Source organism: Bos grunniens, chromosome 16 (assembly GCF_055505025.1).
Source record: "Bos grunniens cultivar Pamir isolate PY7600 chromosome 16, Bosgru_T2T1.0, whole genome shotgun sequence".
NCBI classification, from domain to species: Eukaryota; Metazoa; Chordata; class Mammalia; order Artiodactyla; family Bovidae; genus Bos; species Bos grunniens.
The window spans coordinates 39,648,863-39,667,231 of record NC_141180.1 but is presented as its reverse complement, the minus strand read 5'-3'; the positions used below and the strand labels follow the sequence as shown (position 1 = coordinate 39,667,231).

General features: G+C 42.6%; 1 protein-coding gene across 9 annotated transcripts in view; it reads right to left on the bottom strand.

Moving 5' to 3' along the window:
- Nucleotides 1–18,369, bottom strand: part of VPS13D (vacuolar protein sorting 13 homolog D) — a 275,671-nt gene that overhangs the window by 195,813 nt on the left and 61,489 nt on the right. For all 9 annotated transcript variants that reach the window (XR_015143441.1, XR_015143438.1, XR_015143440.1 and 6 more), the window contains 6 exons: nt 16,748–16,970; nt 11,764–11,974; nt 9,019–9,190; nt 8,728–8,840; nt 6,857–7,069; nt 509–774 (listed from right to left, as the gene is read on the bottom strand). Coding sequence is in view for 5 of the 9 variants with exons in the window: in XM_086344602.1 (XP_086200728.1) it covers nt 509–774; nt 6,857–7,069; nt 8,728–8,840; nt 9,019–9,190; nt 11,764–11,974; nt 16,748–16,970 (1,198 nt within the window). In the remaining 4 variants the exon portion in view is untranslated. The remainder of the gene's footprint in view (nt 1–508; nt 775–6,856; nt 7,070–8,727; nt 8,841–9,018; nt 9,191–11,763; nt 11,975–16,747; nt 16,971–18,369) is intronic.

Sequence of the window (18,369 nt, the reverse complement as noted above, 5' to 3'; positions counted from 1 at the left end):
TAAATACACATATATGTACAGATGTGCTATGAGAGTCTGCTAGTTAACAAAAACCATGGTAAATCTGTTTATAAAGGAAAATATTCTTTGTGTAAAGACAGCACCAATCCCCTCATTTATTTATCTTCTAAACTGAGATTTTTCACATACCACTTTTGCCTAAACTCAGTAAGGCACATTTGTTGGGGCCCTGGAGATCAAACAGAAAACTGAAGCCAGATTTAACACTGGGAAAAAAGATCATTGCCCAGGTGGGTACTCAGGCCAGGCACATGCATTAGGGGAGGTCAGAGGAGAGGGACTAGATCTTGCAGGCTTCACTGTGGGCCAGGCAATTCCCATCTGAAAACAGAGGTCAAGAATGTCAACAGTTGTTAGTCTGCAAAACGTGAAAACACGTAAGTGTTCGTGTCAAAATGCAGAGGCAACAGAAAAGTCATACTGTAAGACACAAAATTAGCCTAAAATCCAAACCAAGAATAGGTGACTCACAACTACATACACTTACCTGTTACGTTGACCTTGACCTCCAGGTGCCTTTCGGTGGACACAGGAAGGGAAGACCGTTTGGTAACTACTCCACTTTTCACAGTTTTGGGAATTACAGCAGATTCGCTGCTAGAGTTACGGTGGCGAAAAGGAGTAACTTTAGCTGGCTTCTTAATATCACTGGGGGTATGGAGAAAATCGTGCACCAACAGCAGCCAGTCAAATATGAGAAACACACGGAGATTGTTGAGAACAACTGTGAAACAGGAGGAATCCTTTGTAGACCTACAAGAAAGAAGATCATAAAAATAAAATAGGAAAAGAGGAACATGACATTTCACTAACCTGCAAATATATTACTCAATTTGGGCAGGTGATACTCTAGCGTTTTCTTTTCTTTTTTTAATTTATTTATGGCTGTACGGGTATTTGCTGCTGTGTGGGCTTTTCTCTAGTTGCGGCAAGCAGGGGCTACTCTCTAGTTGCAGCACTTGGCTTTCTCACTGTGGGGGTTTCTCGTGTTGTGGAGCATGGGCTCTAGGGTACACAGGCTTCCATAGTTGTGACAGGCGGGCTCAGTAGTTGCTGCTCCTGGGCTCTAGAGCACAGATCGATAGCTGTGGTACACAGGCTTAGCTGCTCTGCACCATGTATGATCTTTCCAGATCAGGGATCAAACTCATGTCTCCTGCATTGGTAAGTAGGTTCTTTACCACTGAGCCACTAGGGAAGCCCTCCAGCATCTTCTAAACTAAGCTTTGAATATCAATAAACTCTGAGCCCGAGTCTAGTAAAACATTCAGTATACGTTTTCAAAAGTCAATCATATTTTTAAACAAGAAGGGACGTATTACAAGAAAGCAGTAGCAAGTATGTCATCCTGCAGTTCTCAGACATCCCCATCTCGGGTGTTTCCATCCCCTGGCAATCATCTGGCAATGTCCGGAGACATTTTTGTCACAAGTGAAGGGGTTCCTGTAGGCATCTTGTGGGTAGAAATCAGGGATGCAGCTAAACAACCCATAATGTACAAGATAGCCTTCACAACACGAAATGATCTAACCTACAATGCTGAGTTTGAGAAATCCTGGTGTGGTAGAAAAAGCATGGGCTTAAATCATGTCACTTAAAATCTGTGTTATCTTGGGTAAGTTGTCTAGCTTCTCTGAGCCTCTTTCCTCACTTTTAAAAAAATTTTTTATCAGAGTATAGCTGATTTCTTCAATGGCACCCCACTCCAGTACTCTTGCCTGGAAAATCCCATGCACGGAGGAGCCTGGTGGCTGCAGTCCATGGGGTCGCGAAGAGTCAGACACGACTGAGTGACTTCACTTTGACTTTTCACTTTCATGCATTAGAGAAGGAAATGGCAACCCATTCCAGTGTTCTTGCCTGGAGAATCCCAGAGATGGCGGAGCCTGGTAGGCTGCCATCTATGGGGTCTCACAGAGTCAGACACGAATGAAGCAACTTAGCAGCAGCGGCAGCTGATTTCCTTATCCAGGGGATCTTCCTGTCCCAGGGATTGAACCTGCATCTCCTGCATGAGTAGACATATTCTTCACCACTGAGTCATCAGCAGGTTCAACCCTTGGGTCGGGAAGATCTCCTAGAGAAGTAAACAGCAACCCACTTTAGTATGCTTCTCTGGAAAATCCCATAGAAAGAGAAGCATGGCGGGCTACAGTCCATGAGGCAAAAGAGTTGGACCTGACTTAGTGGGACATGACTTAGCAACTAAAGAACAATAACAAAACAGTTGATTTACATTATGTTAGTTTCTGCTGTAGAACAAAGTGAATCAGATCTCCATATACATAAATCCACTCTCTTTTTTAAGATTCTTTTCCCATATAGGTCGTTAGTATTGAGTATTGAGCAGAGTTCCCCGTGCTATACACAAAGTCCTCACTAGTTAACTATTTTATATACAGTAGTGTGTGCCTGTCAATCTCAGTCTCCCAATTTACCATTCCTCCCCCTTTACCCTGGTAATGAGACGATTGTTTTCTACATCTGTGACTCTATTTTTGTTTTGCAAATAAGTTCATTTGTACCATTTTTTTCTGATTCCACATATAAATAATATCATATATTTATCTTTCTGTTTTCTCACTTATAAACCGAGCAATAATAAAACAGTAAGAGAGAAACCACCAGGCACATAAAAGGTCTGATAAATGTCAGTTCCCTCCACTACAGGCTGTTTCTAAAAGATCAGTGAGGCAGGCACTCTTTCTTCAACGTTAAGATCACTTCTTTATAAACATCAAATTTACATGCTAGTACATGATGGTTTCTCTAGCTGGAACTAGCCTGAGACCCCAGATCTTTTAGCCAAAGAGGGAGGACAAATAAGATGATGTTTACTGTGGCTGACACCCCAAGCATCCTAGAAGTAGAGCTGCAGGGGAGGGGGAGGGGGTACTGGTTCATTGCCATCATTACCCTCAATTCTATATTTGAGGTGAAAACCCTAGAAGGACTCTCAAGCCTGGCTTCAAGCCATGGTGTGGTCAGGGCCAGGCACCGTCAGTATATTAGTGGGCAGAGATAGCTAAGACAAGAAAAATGGGCAAGGACGCCCCTATAGTTTTCGGGACTGAACTTTGTTCTGTGAGCCCAAAATCGATTCTGGGGCTCTGGCTACTACACATACCTGCTTCACGGCCCTAAAAGGGGCTTCTATTCAGGAAAAGCTGATTCGGAGATTTTTTTTAAGGCTGGCTTCTCTAGTCTCTTGTTTCTCCTAAACCTGGCTCACTGCCCCTAGAAAAAGGGCATTGTGGTGCATGCCTCCTTCATACAGACATAGCATTTTTCACAGAAACACTTCACCCTTTTGTAATGGAGAAAAAATGTCGCCCTCAGTAAAATTTTTCCACCCCATTTTGAACACAGATCATCAGCGTTATGAACTAACTGGAAAGTCAAAGTATGTCTGATCCCTTCTCTGGAAAATATTTCAAGCCTTTAAACACTGTAAAGTGATTTATATTTGACACACAAAATCCCAACAGAAGAGCAATTCTTCTTGAGACACAGAAAGCGTTCAAAAGTTCCAATCAAAAGAACATTTTAACCCTCTCACTAACAACGGTATTTCTGTTAGCAAGAACCAAGGTGGACGACTTTATTATTAGCCTCTGAGAAATTATACATCTTTAGTATATAAATTTATTAATATTTTAAGGCTTCTTGTATATTAAAAATATAATAGGTGGGACAACTAGTTGATATTGAGGAAGCCAGTTCAATAACAAAGCAAACCGAAAAAAGAAACTGTTTCAGCAGATGGACCAAATGTATGCAAGCCTTCTGTTCAAATAAACATCATCTTCCAACAAAGGCACTGCAAATCACAGCCAGCTTATCATCTGACTGCAATCAGCCCAGTCACTAAAATGTGGTGGGCTTGACAACTGTTAGACAAGACACAGGCTTTAAAATCAGAGGCCCAAGCCTGAGTTCTGACTACTTCACTTACTGGCTGTGTATCCTCAGAAGAGTTACTTAATCCCCTCCAAGCTTCTATGCCTGTATCTGTAAAATGGGGAAGAAGTCGCCCACTGGACAAACTTGTGAGAATTAAGATAAAGGCAAGTAAAGTGCCTAGCCCTTGGTAAGGCTCTGCTGCTGCTAAGTCACTTCAGTCGTGTCCGACTCTGTGTGACCCCATAGACGGCAGCCCACCAGGCTCCCCCGTCCCTGGGATTCTCCAGGCAAGAACACTGGAGTGGTAAGGCTCAGTAAGAGGCAACTAGCATTCCCATTACTAAACTGTTTTAAAATTCATGTACAGTGAAGAAGAATCCACCTGCCAATGCAGGGTACACGGTTCAATCCCTGATCCAGAAAGACTCTACGTGACACATGACAACGAAGCTTGTGCACCACAACTACTGAGCTCATGCCCTAGAGCTTGCGAGCCACAACTACTGAACCCCTGTGCTACAACTACCGAAGCCCATACATCTACAGCCCGTGTCCCACAACAAGAGAAGCCGCCACAATGAGAAGCCCACTCACTGCAATGAACAGGAGCTAGCCCTAGAGCAACTACTAGCCCCAATGGCAGCTAGAGAAAGCCCACACACAGCAACGAAGACCCAGTGCAACCAAAAATAAAATAATTAATACAATTTTTTAAAAGCTCATGCAAAAGTTTAAGTATCTAATTAGGCAGAATTCCTAAACACATATGGAGATCACGACCCCTCCCTAGGAAAACTCAACCCTAAGGAATTCACTGAACAGCACACTGCAATGTCACACATATACAAATAAAAGTACAATTTTGGTAAGTTTTTTTTTTCCTCTCTTGCCTAACCAAGAAGTTTTTCCCAGCCTTTTTACTTACTGGTTTATATATTTACAACTTATCTGATGACATTAAGCACTAATAGAATGAAACTGACATCAGTTCCAAAGGTCTCCTGTTGAATTTCTATCGATCGTACCTAACTTTTCAGTTTTCAGGTCTATGCCCACTTAGTCAAAAAATTTTACAGTAGTGTATCATAAAATAACCTAAGCTACATCAGGAATAATTGTAAAAGCTCCCATCTATGCCAAGCAGTAGCCAGAATATCTTGTTTAATTATATGTTGGTGTTGTTCAGTTGCTAAGTTGTGTCCAACTCTTTTCAACCCCACAGACTAAGCACGCCAGGCTCCTCTGTCCTTCACTATCTCCCAGAGCTTGCTCAAATTCATGTCCACCGAGTCATGATGCTATCTTACCATCTTATCCTCTGCCTCCCCCTTCATCTTTTGCCTTCAATCTTTCCCAGCATCAGGATCTTTTCCAGTGAGTTGCCGCTTGGCATCAGGTAGCCAAAATATACTGGAGCTCCAGTTTCAGCATCAGTCCTTTCAATGAATATTTAGGGCTGATTCCCTTTAGGATTGACTAGTTTGATCTCCTTGATGTCCAGGAGGCTCTCAAGAGTCTTCTCCAGCATCACAATTCAAAAGCACCAATTCTTTGTTGCCCAGCCTTCTTTAGGGTCCAACTCTCACATCCATACATGACTACTGGAAAAACCATAGCTTTGACTACACAGAGTGATGTTTAATTATTGCTGTTGTTCAGTCGCCCAGTCATGTCCGACTCTTTGTGACCCCATGGACTGCAGCATACCAGGCTCCTCTGTCCACCACTATCTCCCACAGTTTGCCCAAATTCATGTCCACTGAGTCAGTGATGTCATCCAACCATCTCATCCTCTGTTGCCCCCTTCTCCTCCTGCCCTCAATCTTTCCCAGCATCAGGGTCTTTGCTAATCAGTCAGTTGTTCACATCAGATGACCAAAATACTGGAGCTTCAGCATTATTCCTTCCAACGAGTATTCAGGGTTGATTTCCCTTAAAATGGACTGGTTTGATCACCTTGCTGTCCAAGGGACTTTCAAGAGTCTTCTCCAGCACCACAGTTTGAAAGCATCGATTCTTTGGCACTCTGTCTCTTAATTATCACCTCCTCCCTATGAGGTAGGTACAGTAACTCTTTCCTATTTTATAGTAGATGAAAATGCAGGTGAAGGAGATGAAAAAACTTGTCCTTGGACACATTACTAGGAAGTGGTAGATAAAGGTTTTGAGCCCAGGTCTATGTGATCCCAAAACCGATGCTCTTTTCACACACAACAGTGCCTCCCATAATACCAAGAAGAAAAACATAATCTAGTTCAAGGAGGCTAAAGCTCATTTTACATGGAGAAGTCAGTCATTAAGACCTGCACAGATAACTCGATAATGTAAGTCAACACCACTTCTCTTCTATCATTTCTATAGACCAAAAGACTTTTCCCCCTTACATGAGTATAATTCCTTCCTTCCCCAAGTCGCTTTACATATTAAAAGTCTACAGCTGATAGGGGGGCTTCCCAGGTGGCACAGTGGTAAAGAATCCACCTACCAATACAGGAGACACAGATTCAATTCCTAGGTTGGGAAGATCTCCTGGAGGAGAAAATGGCAACCCACTCCAGTATTCTTGCCAAGAGATTCCCATGGAGAGGGGAGCCTGGCAGGGTACAGTCCATGGGGTCGCAAAGAGTTGGATACAACTTAGGGACTGGGTATGCACGTGCACACACATCTGATAGGGAGGTTGATTTTAAGAATCTGGTTTAATCCTAACTACTTTCCTTAAGGCAACAGAGACATCTTTTGGCCAGTCAGCGAAACTGCATGGTTGCAGGAACACTTAATATACAGTACACTGCACTAATAAGCCATTATTTATTTCTCAAAGATTGCTCAGTCCTTTGATGCTCTAAAGCCTACATGGTGTTGGCCCACAGGCCACAGAAGGGCATATGTCATGATAAAGAAAGGCAAGGTCAGGGTCTGGATCTCCCACCTGAAATGCAGTTCAATCTGAATGGAGCCTTGGGTGGTGCTGCTGCTTTTAGAGGGCTGAAAGATGCAGGTGAACACGTTGGTCACACCAGGACTGGTCTTCTGCCCAGCAGAGCGGGTGTCAAAAGCCATCATGGAATGGGAAACCAAGTTAACGGACTTGGTTTGGTTGGAAAAGCTCTCATAGAGCAGTTTACACTTCTTGAAGTCAAATCTACGGGAGAAAGCAGTCAAGACGTTGAACGCTTCCATTTTCAAAATTATGTATGTTTAAGATAAAAGAACAAAACCATAAATATGCCTAAGTTCTATGAAGGAGATAACTTCACTCTGAGATCTGTCACTGATTTTAACAGTCTCCACAAAATGGATCGAAGTGTCACTTTGCCTTGTACCTTCTTTTCCATTTCTAAGGAGACACTCTTGCCCATGGGAACTTCATGGGGAATAACAATACCACATATGTGTTGCATGCTTGGTTCGTTAGCATTCTCATTTCTCACCTAAGTTTAGTAAGACAATATATTCGTAATAATCCCCAAGGGTGAGGGTCCCTTTAGTCCTTCATCTGTCGACTCCTGGCCTGCATGGAAGAGTCTGTCTCCACAGTCTGCTGAATTTTTATGCAAGAAGTTCCTGGGAACCACCACAACAATAACACTTTTCATGGAGAGAAGTAATGCAGCTCACCTACCAACAGAAAATGCATCTGCAACTGCCATTTTTCAAATAACAGGCAGAGCTGCAATGGGCAGCTCTTAATCACTCAGTACCATCATGACAATCCAGACAGAATTACCCCATATTGGAAGAAAGTAAGGGCATAACCAGTCATCAGAAAAAACTGCCGGTTCACAAGATAATCAATCTGGGACCCCAACTCCATCATATCATGTTCTCATTAGTTGAGTTAGATAGCTGGATGAATTTTTAAGGGAAAAACAAAACAGAAGACAGTGTGTGTCCCATAGAAAAATTACTAGCCTTGAAGTGCTATTTTTAAATACGGAACCACTTTTCCAGTCATATGATCTTACACTAGTCAAAAACTATCTGGAGAATAGGAGTAATATCTGCTCAACTTTACTTGACTGTCAAGAGATGAAAATGTTGTCAAGTGTGAAAATACAATGCACTTTTGGGGGTTCTATACCAGTAATCACAAATTACTGGTCTATAGTAACCAAGAAGACATAAGTTAGTGAACTGCTCGGTGAGCACATGCCTTATCTAAAGGTTGCCCAAGCTTCCACTCAGCTCCCAGATGCTTCTAATTGAGAACACTGGCCCTCTGCTGCCAAAACTTAAAATTCTTCAAAGGAAGCTGAAATCCAAACTTTTTCACATACAATTCACTAATTCTGGCCAGCGAGGCCATCAACACCGGTGTTCACCAGATAGCTCTGGACTCCCTCAACACAGACACACAGGGAGACTGCTTCCTGACTCTGCACTCACGTGGTACCATGTTCTAGCACCACAGGGCTTACCAGGATCCCACTGCCATTCAAGACCACTCAAGGGCTCTTCTCACTGGCACAGGAAGCTGCTCTGTCAGCCAGGGTAACTACAGTGAGCAGAGCAGCCCAAGACCATAATGGACAGGAAACACGAGGAGAAAAACACTGTTAATCTTCTAAGTCACTGATATTTTGGAGTGCCTATTACCGCAGCATAACCTCAGCTGTCTTGAGTGACAGATGAATTTAAACTTTTAAAAAGCATTGTGCAGACCAACCAAAAAGCATCCTGCAGGCAGACCACATTCAGCTGTGAACCACCACTCGGCCACTCTGCTCTACACGATAGCACAAGGTGTACAGGATTTCTATTACCATTACTAATAGTAAAACCATATAATCACAGCCATACCTGGCTAGGGACCCAGCAGCTTCTTTTCCTTTTGGATCTTTCAGCTCCAGACTTACATTTACCATATCAATGAGGAAACACATGCACGTGTATACTTCTCCACTCAGAACAGTCTGGAAAAGGAAAATGTCGATCAATTCATAGTTGTCAATCTAAAAATGGAGTTAATGTCATGAAATCTAATTTGCTTGTGGCTCCATCTTCTTTCGCCAGCTGACTCTGAGGAACAGATACACAGGATGATGATCATGAGACCACGAGAGTTACAGAAGAACCTAACGTCACACTCACGTGAATCCTTGGGTCTTGCAAATCATAAGGCCTCATGAATTCCTCTATGGGTTCTCCAAGGTTGTTCTCCAATAAACCCCGGATCAGCTTGTACTTGCACAAATCCAGAGAACAGTGGACTGAGGAGAGATTGCCATGGATAGATATGTCTGGCACCGTATGACTTATTTCTCTATGGAAAAACATAAAAGGTCACTTCCACAAAAAAATCACGAACTTAACATTGACACAGCTCACACCCAAATATAAGTGCTAACATGTACTCACCTCCCTTATCAACCAATTAATTTCTAATCTTCAATGACAAAAATTTCATGAGTCCAAGTGAAGCAGGTTAGTACAACTGAGTGTCATCTTTCAGCTACAAAAGGCCATTTTTCTCCCCAAATATACATTTATAAAGTCCCCAAATCTGAGCTAACTAATTGATGAATAAAGAAAAATTTCATAAGACTCAGAAACAACTTACACATTATAGTTGGGAGAGCAATTAAAAAGAAAAAAAGACAAAAGGAAAAGATACAGGTACAGAGAACAGAGGAGTGGTACAAAAATAGGTGAAGGGGATTAAGAGGTACAAACCTCCAGCCGTAAAATAAACAAGCCATGGGGATATACTATACAGCATGAACAATACGGCCAACGATAACTGCAATAACTTTGTGTGGAAACAGATGATTATGAGGCTCATAGCAGAGATCATTTCATAATGTGTGCAAATGTCAGATTACCACATAGCTGAGACTAACACATTATTGTACAACAAGTATATTCTAATAAAAAAGAAAAAATGACAAGCTCTTTATCCATTTAGTGGTAACAAAAGAAAGGAACCAGTGTTTCATAACGAGCCAAGATGGGACAGTAGGATAAAACCTGACTCAGTCACTCATTTCAAGCTGAGATGGGCAGGCAGGAATGATGTTGAAAATGCCCATGTCAGGGAGGTCTTCCCTAGTGGTCCAGTGGCTAAGACTCTGCGCTCCCAATGCAGGGGGCCCAGGTTCGATCCCTGCTCAGGGAACTAGATTCTGCCTGCCGCAACTAAAGATCCCTCATACCACAAACACCTCAGCGCAGCCAAAAAATAATCTTAAAAAAAAAAAAATGCCCAGGGAAGGGGGAATATACTTCATCCCAACACTGAAGACCTTTTTCTCTACCCTCCTAAAGGTGAAGTGGATATCATGGATCCTACAGATGCTATGCTCCAAGTATATAAAGCAGAGGGCCAGGATTTGCAGTTGAAGAGAAATATTAAAAACTACTTTGTCTATGGAGAAAAACCTTCATACAACCAGGTGAAAAAAGACCAGTCATGCAATTAACAAGGAAAAGCTGGAAAGGATTACCAAGAACCCCCTGGGTTGCCAGGTCCAGGGCAGGAGAAGCTGATCAGATACCCTGTGTTTAGTCATCCCCTTCTATCTGGGCTAACAGGGCATAATTACCCGCACATAAACATTGATGGAAGTGGGTGAAGTTTAGATAAGCAGAGCAGTAAAGCACATTTTTTTTTTTTTTGGAAAGCATTACTTGAAAAGAAAACAAAATGTTCAATTTCTAAATAATGAAGCTCCTCTTAAGACGTCTAAGCCAGTAAAATCAAATACAGCCCATGCCAACCATAACTGAACACCAGCCAGAGAGCACTTGAATAACAAGTAAGAATGAAACACAAAAATCCCAGTGAGAGTGGCTATGCTGTATCATTAATCCAGAGAGAAACAAAACAGTGACACTAAATGATTTGCCCAAACCGATGAACTGCAAAGGGAGGGGCCCAAGAGGGATTAAAATCACACTCTGGAAAAGTAGTGACACTGTTTTTCAAAATGCTGCAAATGAAAATCATTTGCTTTCATTACTTCACAGCCACGCCTCATCTCTCCCTGAGGTTAAGATCTGAGTGTTGCTGCTTTCTCCAAAATTAATGCCCCAAACTGAACAGGCATCACACACTGTAACCAGCAGTCCCAGTCCACTGCTGGGGCCAGCGGAGCATAAGCGCTACCAGAGGAACTTGTTAATATGCACCTGAGGCTCGGCCCTGAGAGTCAGCTTCTGCTGGTCTCAGATGGGGTCTGAGTGCATTCCTTTTCAGTAAGTTTCCCAGTCAGATATAGAACTAACTGAGGCCATGCTCCAAACTACAGAAATTAAGCATCCTGTGCTTTGAAGCCGATGAAGAAGGAAATTACAGTCAGTTCAATGGTCTTTGTGGAACACTTTCAGATGGCTAATTGGAGTAAAATGGGCAAAACAGCATCTAAACAGTTACTCTGATTCAGTGGCGCTCCAGGGTAAATATCAATAGCAGGTCCAGAATCTACTGCATTTGAAACACAGAATCCAAATGTCACTTCTTCCAACTACTTCTTCCGTGCCATCACTACCTCCCTTCTGCCATCGAAATCCATGCTAAATTCAGGTCCCTTACTCTTTGTTTCTAAGGCACCTACTGTCATCCTACAATACCGTTTAAAATTGAATCAAACACGAAATTAGAATCATATACTCAACTTCCTATATCCCTCAACGAAATGCAAGCTCCATAAAGGGAGAAGTTTTTTCTTTCATCATAGGAGCCCTCATGTCTAGCAGATGGTAGAGACTCAACATATATTTGTTACATAGATGAAAATGTAAGTGAATACCCATGCCCTTCCAGACCTAACAGCACTGATTTCTAAGCTATCACAGTTCTACTTACAATAGATAGTTATTTGAAAATAAACCACTCACTTGTCCAAATTCCTTTCCACCTGCAATTTCAGCCTACAGGGCTCGGTCAAGAGGCTTCCTCCTGTCTGTCGCACGAAATAGGAGGGGAAGATCAGGTCTCCGCTGCTGTCTTCTGAGACCCTGGAATACTCTCGTGGGTGTCTCTCTGCAGCAAAGATGTCCATGTCTTGGAGATCGACAACAATGCAATCCAGCAGACACACGTGGTCTTCTACATGGAACCAAGGAAAGGGAGACAATGCAGAAGATGGGACTCAGAAGGGGCTGGTCCAGAAAAAAACTAAACAGCCCCAAAATGTTCATTCTGTCTTTGGAAAATGTTTAGATCAGTCTCCACTCTGGCACCAAGACCTCCCTCCTCAACGCTCCATGTGCTGAACATTGCCTACCTGCCCCTTGCACACAGGCACAAACCAGGCCACATCCTCCCAGCGTTTCACTGCTGTCCTGAGACACTAACAGAGGCTAAAGGGCTTATGACTAAAAGGACTTAACATGCATCCCTCCCAAGAAGATCCCACAGGGGTCTTGTGTAGAGATGATGTTACCCAAAGATTTACAAAACTTTCCACAGCAAAGTGCTTTTTCCAAACAAATATCACACGTAACCATTTCCACTAGCGCCATCTAATCCAAACCACCACCATTCTTGCCTAGACCACCATAAACTCCCCTCCAACACACCCATTCCATTCTAGTCTGCCCTCACAAAGCCATTCTGCTCGCAAAATACCTCAGTAATCCTTAAAAAAATGACTGAGACCAAAACATTCCCTTCCTTTATATGCTTTGATGACTGAGTTTAATCCACAGTTCTTCCTGTGAAACTCTCCTAAATCCCTTGAAAGCCCTGAATAAAAAGCCCACTGCCTACTTTTCCAACCTCATCTCAACCCATTCTACACCTTGTCCATGAAGCTGCCGGCTCACTGGTCTTTGTTTTCCCCCACGTGCCAGGCTCTTCACTGTCTGAAGTCTTGCCCATTGCATCACCCTCCTCTCTCCTTCTCTGTTCTTTCCCTCTTACCATTCTGTCTTTCCCATGACATTTATCTTCAGTTCACTTCAGTCACTCAGTCATGTCCAACTCTTTGCGACTCCATGAACTACAGCACGCCAGGCCTCCCTGTCCATCACTAACTCCCGGAGTCCATCCAAACCCATGTCCTTTGACTCGGTGATGCCATCCAACCATCTCATCCTCTGTAGTCCCCTTCTCCTCCTGCCCTCAATCTTTCCCAGCATCAGCGTCTTTTCAAATGAGTCAGCTCTTCGCATGAGGTGGCCAAAGTATTGGAGTTTCAGCTTTAGTATCAGTCCTTCCAATGAACACCCAGGACTGATCTCCTTTAGGATGGACTGGTTGGATCTCTCTGCAGTCCAAAGAACTCTCAAGAGTCTTCTCCAACACCACACTTCAAAAGCATCAATTCTTCAGCGCTCAGCTTTCTTTATAGTCCAACTCTCACATCCATACGTGACTACTGGAAAAACCATAGCCTTGACTAGACGGACCTTTGTTGACAAAGTAATGGCTCTGCTTTTAATTTATCTTAATCTGTCCTTATTTAGATGCTTATTGGCTTTCTCATATCATTCACAAGGTGGCAGGAACTATGTCTAATAGCTTGTTACTATACAGGAGAACAAAACCCTGAACACCTAGATTAGGCAGGCACTAATTAAATTAGCTCTTGCCTCATTACTGTATGGATAAATAAGTGAAAGAGACAAAAGTAGAACTGATCTCATAGAAGGGGATAAGGGACAGGAACAAAGGGCTTCATAATTCCCAAGGGTTGTCACGGAATCCTAGGGATATAGAAGCAATATGAAAACCACTGCCTTAACCCCATCTTAATCACAGACAGAATTCCAGAAACAAACAGCAATTTGGGAGGTGAAATATGGTCAGGAAAGAGATCTTTCTATAAAACACCCCAGTAAGAACCTACAGTATAGCTAAGGGAACTCTACTCAGTGCTCTGTGGTGACCTAAATGGGAGAGAAATCCAAAAGAGAGGGGATATATGTATACATAGAGCTGATTCACTCTGATGTACAGTGGAAACTAATACAACATTGTAAAGCAACTATACTCCAATAGAAATTAATTTTTAAAAAAATTCCAAATCACTTCCTAATAGGCTTCCAAATATATGTACTACTGTTGTTCAGTCGCTAAGTCATGTCTGATTCTTTCACGATCCCAAAGACTGTAGCCTGCCAGGTTCCTCTGTCCATGGGATTTCCCAGGCAAGATTATTGGAGTTGGTTGCCATTTTCTTCTCCAGGGGATCTTCCTGACCCAGGGATCTAACCCACATCTCTTGCATTGCAGGTGGATTCTTTACTGCTGGCCCATGTACCTTTGGCCTCAATTCCTAATCATCACTATTATCAGAACAGCAACAACAGAAGATTCACGTACTGACTGGCCTTATGTACACACCCAGCTTGCCCCACCCCCCTACCCCATGCTGTGAGTGTCCATTATGTATATAGATTGGTTGGTGATATCATGCAGGTCAAGACTTCAGGCTCTGGAGATAGACTGCCTAGATTCATAGTACCATTTACCACGTACATTGACATGACTATGGGCAAGTTACCCAATCTCTCTGGGTCTCTTGGTTACTAGTTCAAAAATTCTGGTCTCTTTATCCATAACACGGGGATAAAAATAAAACCCTAGAGGAGTATCATGAGGATAAACTGCAAACATTTATGAAAAAATGTGCCACAATGTCTGGCATGTAGTAAACGTTCAATACCCAGTCTTCTGATGAGGATTACAATAATCTCCTTGAATCATCAATGTAACCATAAACCCCTTCACTGTCTTCTCTGGGACAACAAGGTACCACAAGGGATTAACCATTCTTTATATCCATCCAACATATCCCTCAGTTAGCGTCCCACATCTCTCAAAGTTCAACCACACTGGACTGACTTCACCAGTGGATTCTGGTGGTAAATCATATTCTGCTTCCCAAACTCCTTGGAGCAACACCTCACTTATCCAATCCACACTGTCTGGGAAAACCAAAAGGTCAAAATCAAGACTCTCATCTGGAATGGCTAACTGTCAAATTCAAGAGAAGCACACCAATAACTGGGTGGTTCATGTCTTTCAAAAATTGCTACTTAGGGTATTTCTGCTGTTACCTATTTTTCAGGATTTTTATTTCTCCAGAATTAACCAGTGACTTGAAGGGATAGTGTCTAAAAGGTCACTCGCAAGGATGTGCCTAAGGATGCCGGAATTACTCTAGGTATACTACCACCATCTGGTGGCAACTATCTTGACAAGCTCTTAGAGACTACCAAAATCTCTTTATTTATATTGCATTTTACTATTTGCTTTGTTCTTAAACTCTGTTTTTTTTTAAATTTATTTATTTGGCTGTGTCGAGTCTTAGCTGCATGCAGGATCTTCACTGCATCACACACAATCTTTCGTTGTATCATGTGAGAGCTTTAATTGCTGCTCCGGGTCTGTCTCATTGTGGTGCATGGGCTCCAAAGCCTATGGGCTGAGTACCTGCATGTGCGCTTAGTTGATTCCAGGCATGTGGGATCTTAGTTCCCTGTTCAGGGATCAAACCCACATCCCCTGCATTGCAAAGATTCTTAACCACTGGCCCATCAGGGAAGTCCTATATTTTACTAATTTAATCTTACATCTACTTCTGCTTCATTGATTATGCTAAAGCCTTTGACTGAGTAGTTCACAACAAACTGGAAAATTCTTAAAGAGATGGGAATAACAGACCACCTTACTGGCCTCCTGAGAAACCTGTATGCAGGTCAAGAAGCAACAGTTAGAACCAGACATGGAACAACAGACTGGTTCAAAATTGGAAAAGGAGTACATCAAGGCTATATATTGACACCCTGCTTATAACTTGTACGCAGAGTACATCATGCGAAATGCCAGACTGGATAAAGTACAAGCTAGAATCAAGATTGCCGAGAGAAATATCAATCACCTCAGATATGCAGATGACACCATACTTATGGCAAAAAGCAAAGAGAAACTAAAGAGCTTCTTGATGAAGGTGAAAGAGGAGACTGAAAAAGCGGGCTTAAAACTCAACATTCAAAAAACAAAGATCTTGGCATCCGGTCCCACCACTTCATGGCAAACAGATGGGGAAACATTGGAAACAGTGACAGATTTTATTTTCTTGGACTCCAAAATCACTGCAGATGGTGACTGCAGCCATGAAATTAAAAGACGCTTGCTCCTTGGAAGAAAAGCTATGACCAACCTAGGCAGCATATTGAAAAGCAAAGACATTACTTTGCCTACAGAGGTCCATATAGTCAAAGCTATGGTTTTTCCAGTGGTCATGTACAGATGTGAGACCTGGCCAATAAAAAAGGCTGAGCACCAAAGAACTGATGCCTTCAAACTGTGGTGCTGGAGAAGACTCTTGAGAGTCCCTTTGAGTGCAAGGAGATCTAAACAGTCAACCTGAAAGGAAATCAACCCTGAATACTCACTGGAAAGACTGATGCTGAAGCTGAAGCTCCAATACGTTGGCCCCCTGATGTGAACAGCTGACTCAATGGAAAAGACCCTGATGCTGGGAAAAAGATTGAAGGCAGGAGGGGAAGGGGATGACAGAGGATAAGATGGTTGGATGGCATCACCGACTCGATGGACATGAGTTTGAGCAAGCTCGGGGAGTTGGTGATGGACAGGGAAGCCTGGCATCCTGCAGTCCACAGGGTGGCACAGAGTCAGACATGACTGAGTGACTGAACAACAACAATCCTACTTTAGAAGTCACCCAATCCTAATCTACATCCTAAAACTCTAAAGCCTTCTAAATGAGTATCAGAATCAGATGATTACTAAAGACACACTACCACTTTGTTAGCATCTACTTGAACGGGATGCAGCGCCCCTTAGGATCCTGCAATGGTCTCGTGAATTTCCCCTCCTTCCTCATGCAGCTCCTCTCTCCTCCTTTACCTGGACTGCTGGAAGCTCGGCCGACAGAGGTTGTGGCTGGCTGCCCTTGCTGCTTGGTCGAGGTACTGGGCACAGACTCACTCTTCAAGCTGCCTCGACTCATTCCAGCAGGAGGCATCATGATCAGCCCCTCGGAGTGGGTCCCCTTCAGGTCCTCCATGCTTGTCATTTTCCTCACACTGCGCTTGGGAGTACCAGTTGGGGAAGATGAAGGCACAGACTCCTGGGAGGAAAGAAAAGAAAACTAGCAGCAGGAATGGGGGTGGTAACTCTATCTACTATCCTGGAAGTTCCTTCCCAGTCCTGGACTCTTCAAAGACTCTATGCCACATGATATTTCCCAAGTACCCCAGATCCCATAAACAAAAGGGCCACAGGGTCATGATTCTTTCCTCTATGTGTAATTCTCTGCAGAGACATTACACATAATTCAGTACCTGCTGAAAACTCTGCCAATTTTGCAGGAATATATTTTATCTTTTGGGCTTCCCTGGTGGCTCAGAGGTAAAGAATCTGCCTGCCAATGCAGGAGACACAGTTCGATCCCTGGGTTGGGAAGACCCTGGAGAAGGAAATGGCAACCCACTCCAGTCTTCTTGCCTGGAAAATCGCACGGACAGAGGAGCCTGGCAGGCTACAAACCATGGGGCTGCAAAGTGTCAGCAACGACTTGGCAACTGGAACATGTTATCTTTTGGCTTAAGAGTAAATGTCAAGATACTAATTACTGGTGGTTTAATCTAGGTCAATACAACAAAGGCAAATCTCTCAGCCATACAATATACTGATGATTTGCTGGAAGGGAGGGACTCTTTTTTCCTAAGAAAATGCATCTAATAGCAATATGGAATGAAGCCCCTCTAATGTGTTTGTACATTCTAGAAGTCTCCCCTCTCAGGTTTACATTTCTCATCTAAGTAACTGTAAATGGAAAACACAGGCAAGCCATTCCTATCATGTTTCTGTTCAAGGGCATAAAAATTAAGGGCAAATACAGAATAAAATTAATTCTGTAACTCTACTGAAAATATCACATGCTTTTCCTACATATCTAGTACCTTCAGTTAATTGCTAACAGGGCAAATCTTTTTCACCAGAATGGTTCAATAACTGACATTTAAACTTTGCATGGTTCCTTCCCTCAAGACTCAGAGCTACATATCCTTATAGTTTCTGCAGCATCAGTTTGTTCTCATCTATCCATTCTCACTAGTAAGCTGGAAGGAGAGGAAGACTCCCAAGGACTGCTTTATATGTATATTCCTCTCAGCATTCGAAAGGGAGATGATAGTACTATTCACCTTCACAGTTATCTTGAGTAGTAATTACATGTAACTGTGAAAGAAACCAGTTATTTTTTTTGCATTTCCTTTTTGCAAGGCAAATGACTAGCTAAATGCTATCATTTAAGTATTTCAACATTAAAAACCTTCCCTCTTGCTTAGTTTATTTAAACGCCTGAGAGTATTTGTTGCTCTTTCATTTGATTCATCTCTCCATCCTCTCTGAGTTGGTTTAAATAAATCGGTGGCTTGAGGGGATTAACTCAAAGCTTTTGAAATACTTAGTAATTAAGTTTAAGCACAAACTATGGTTGAAAAAAATGAAAGAAAAAGCATATG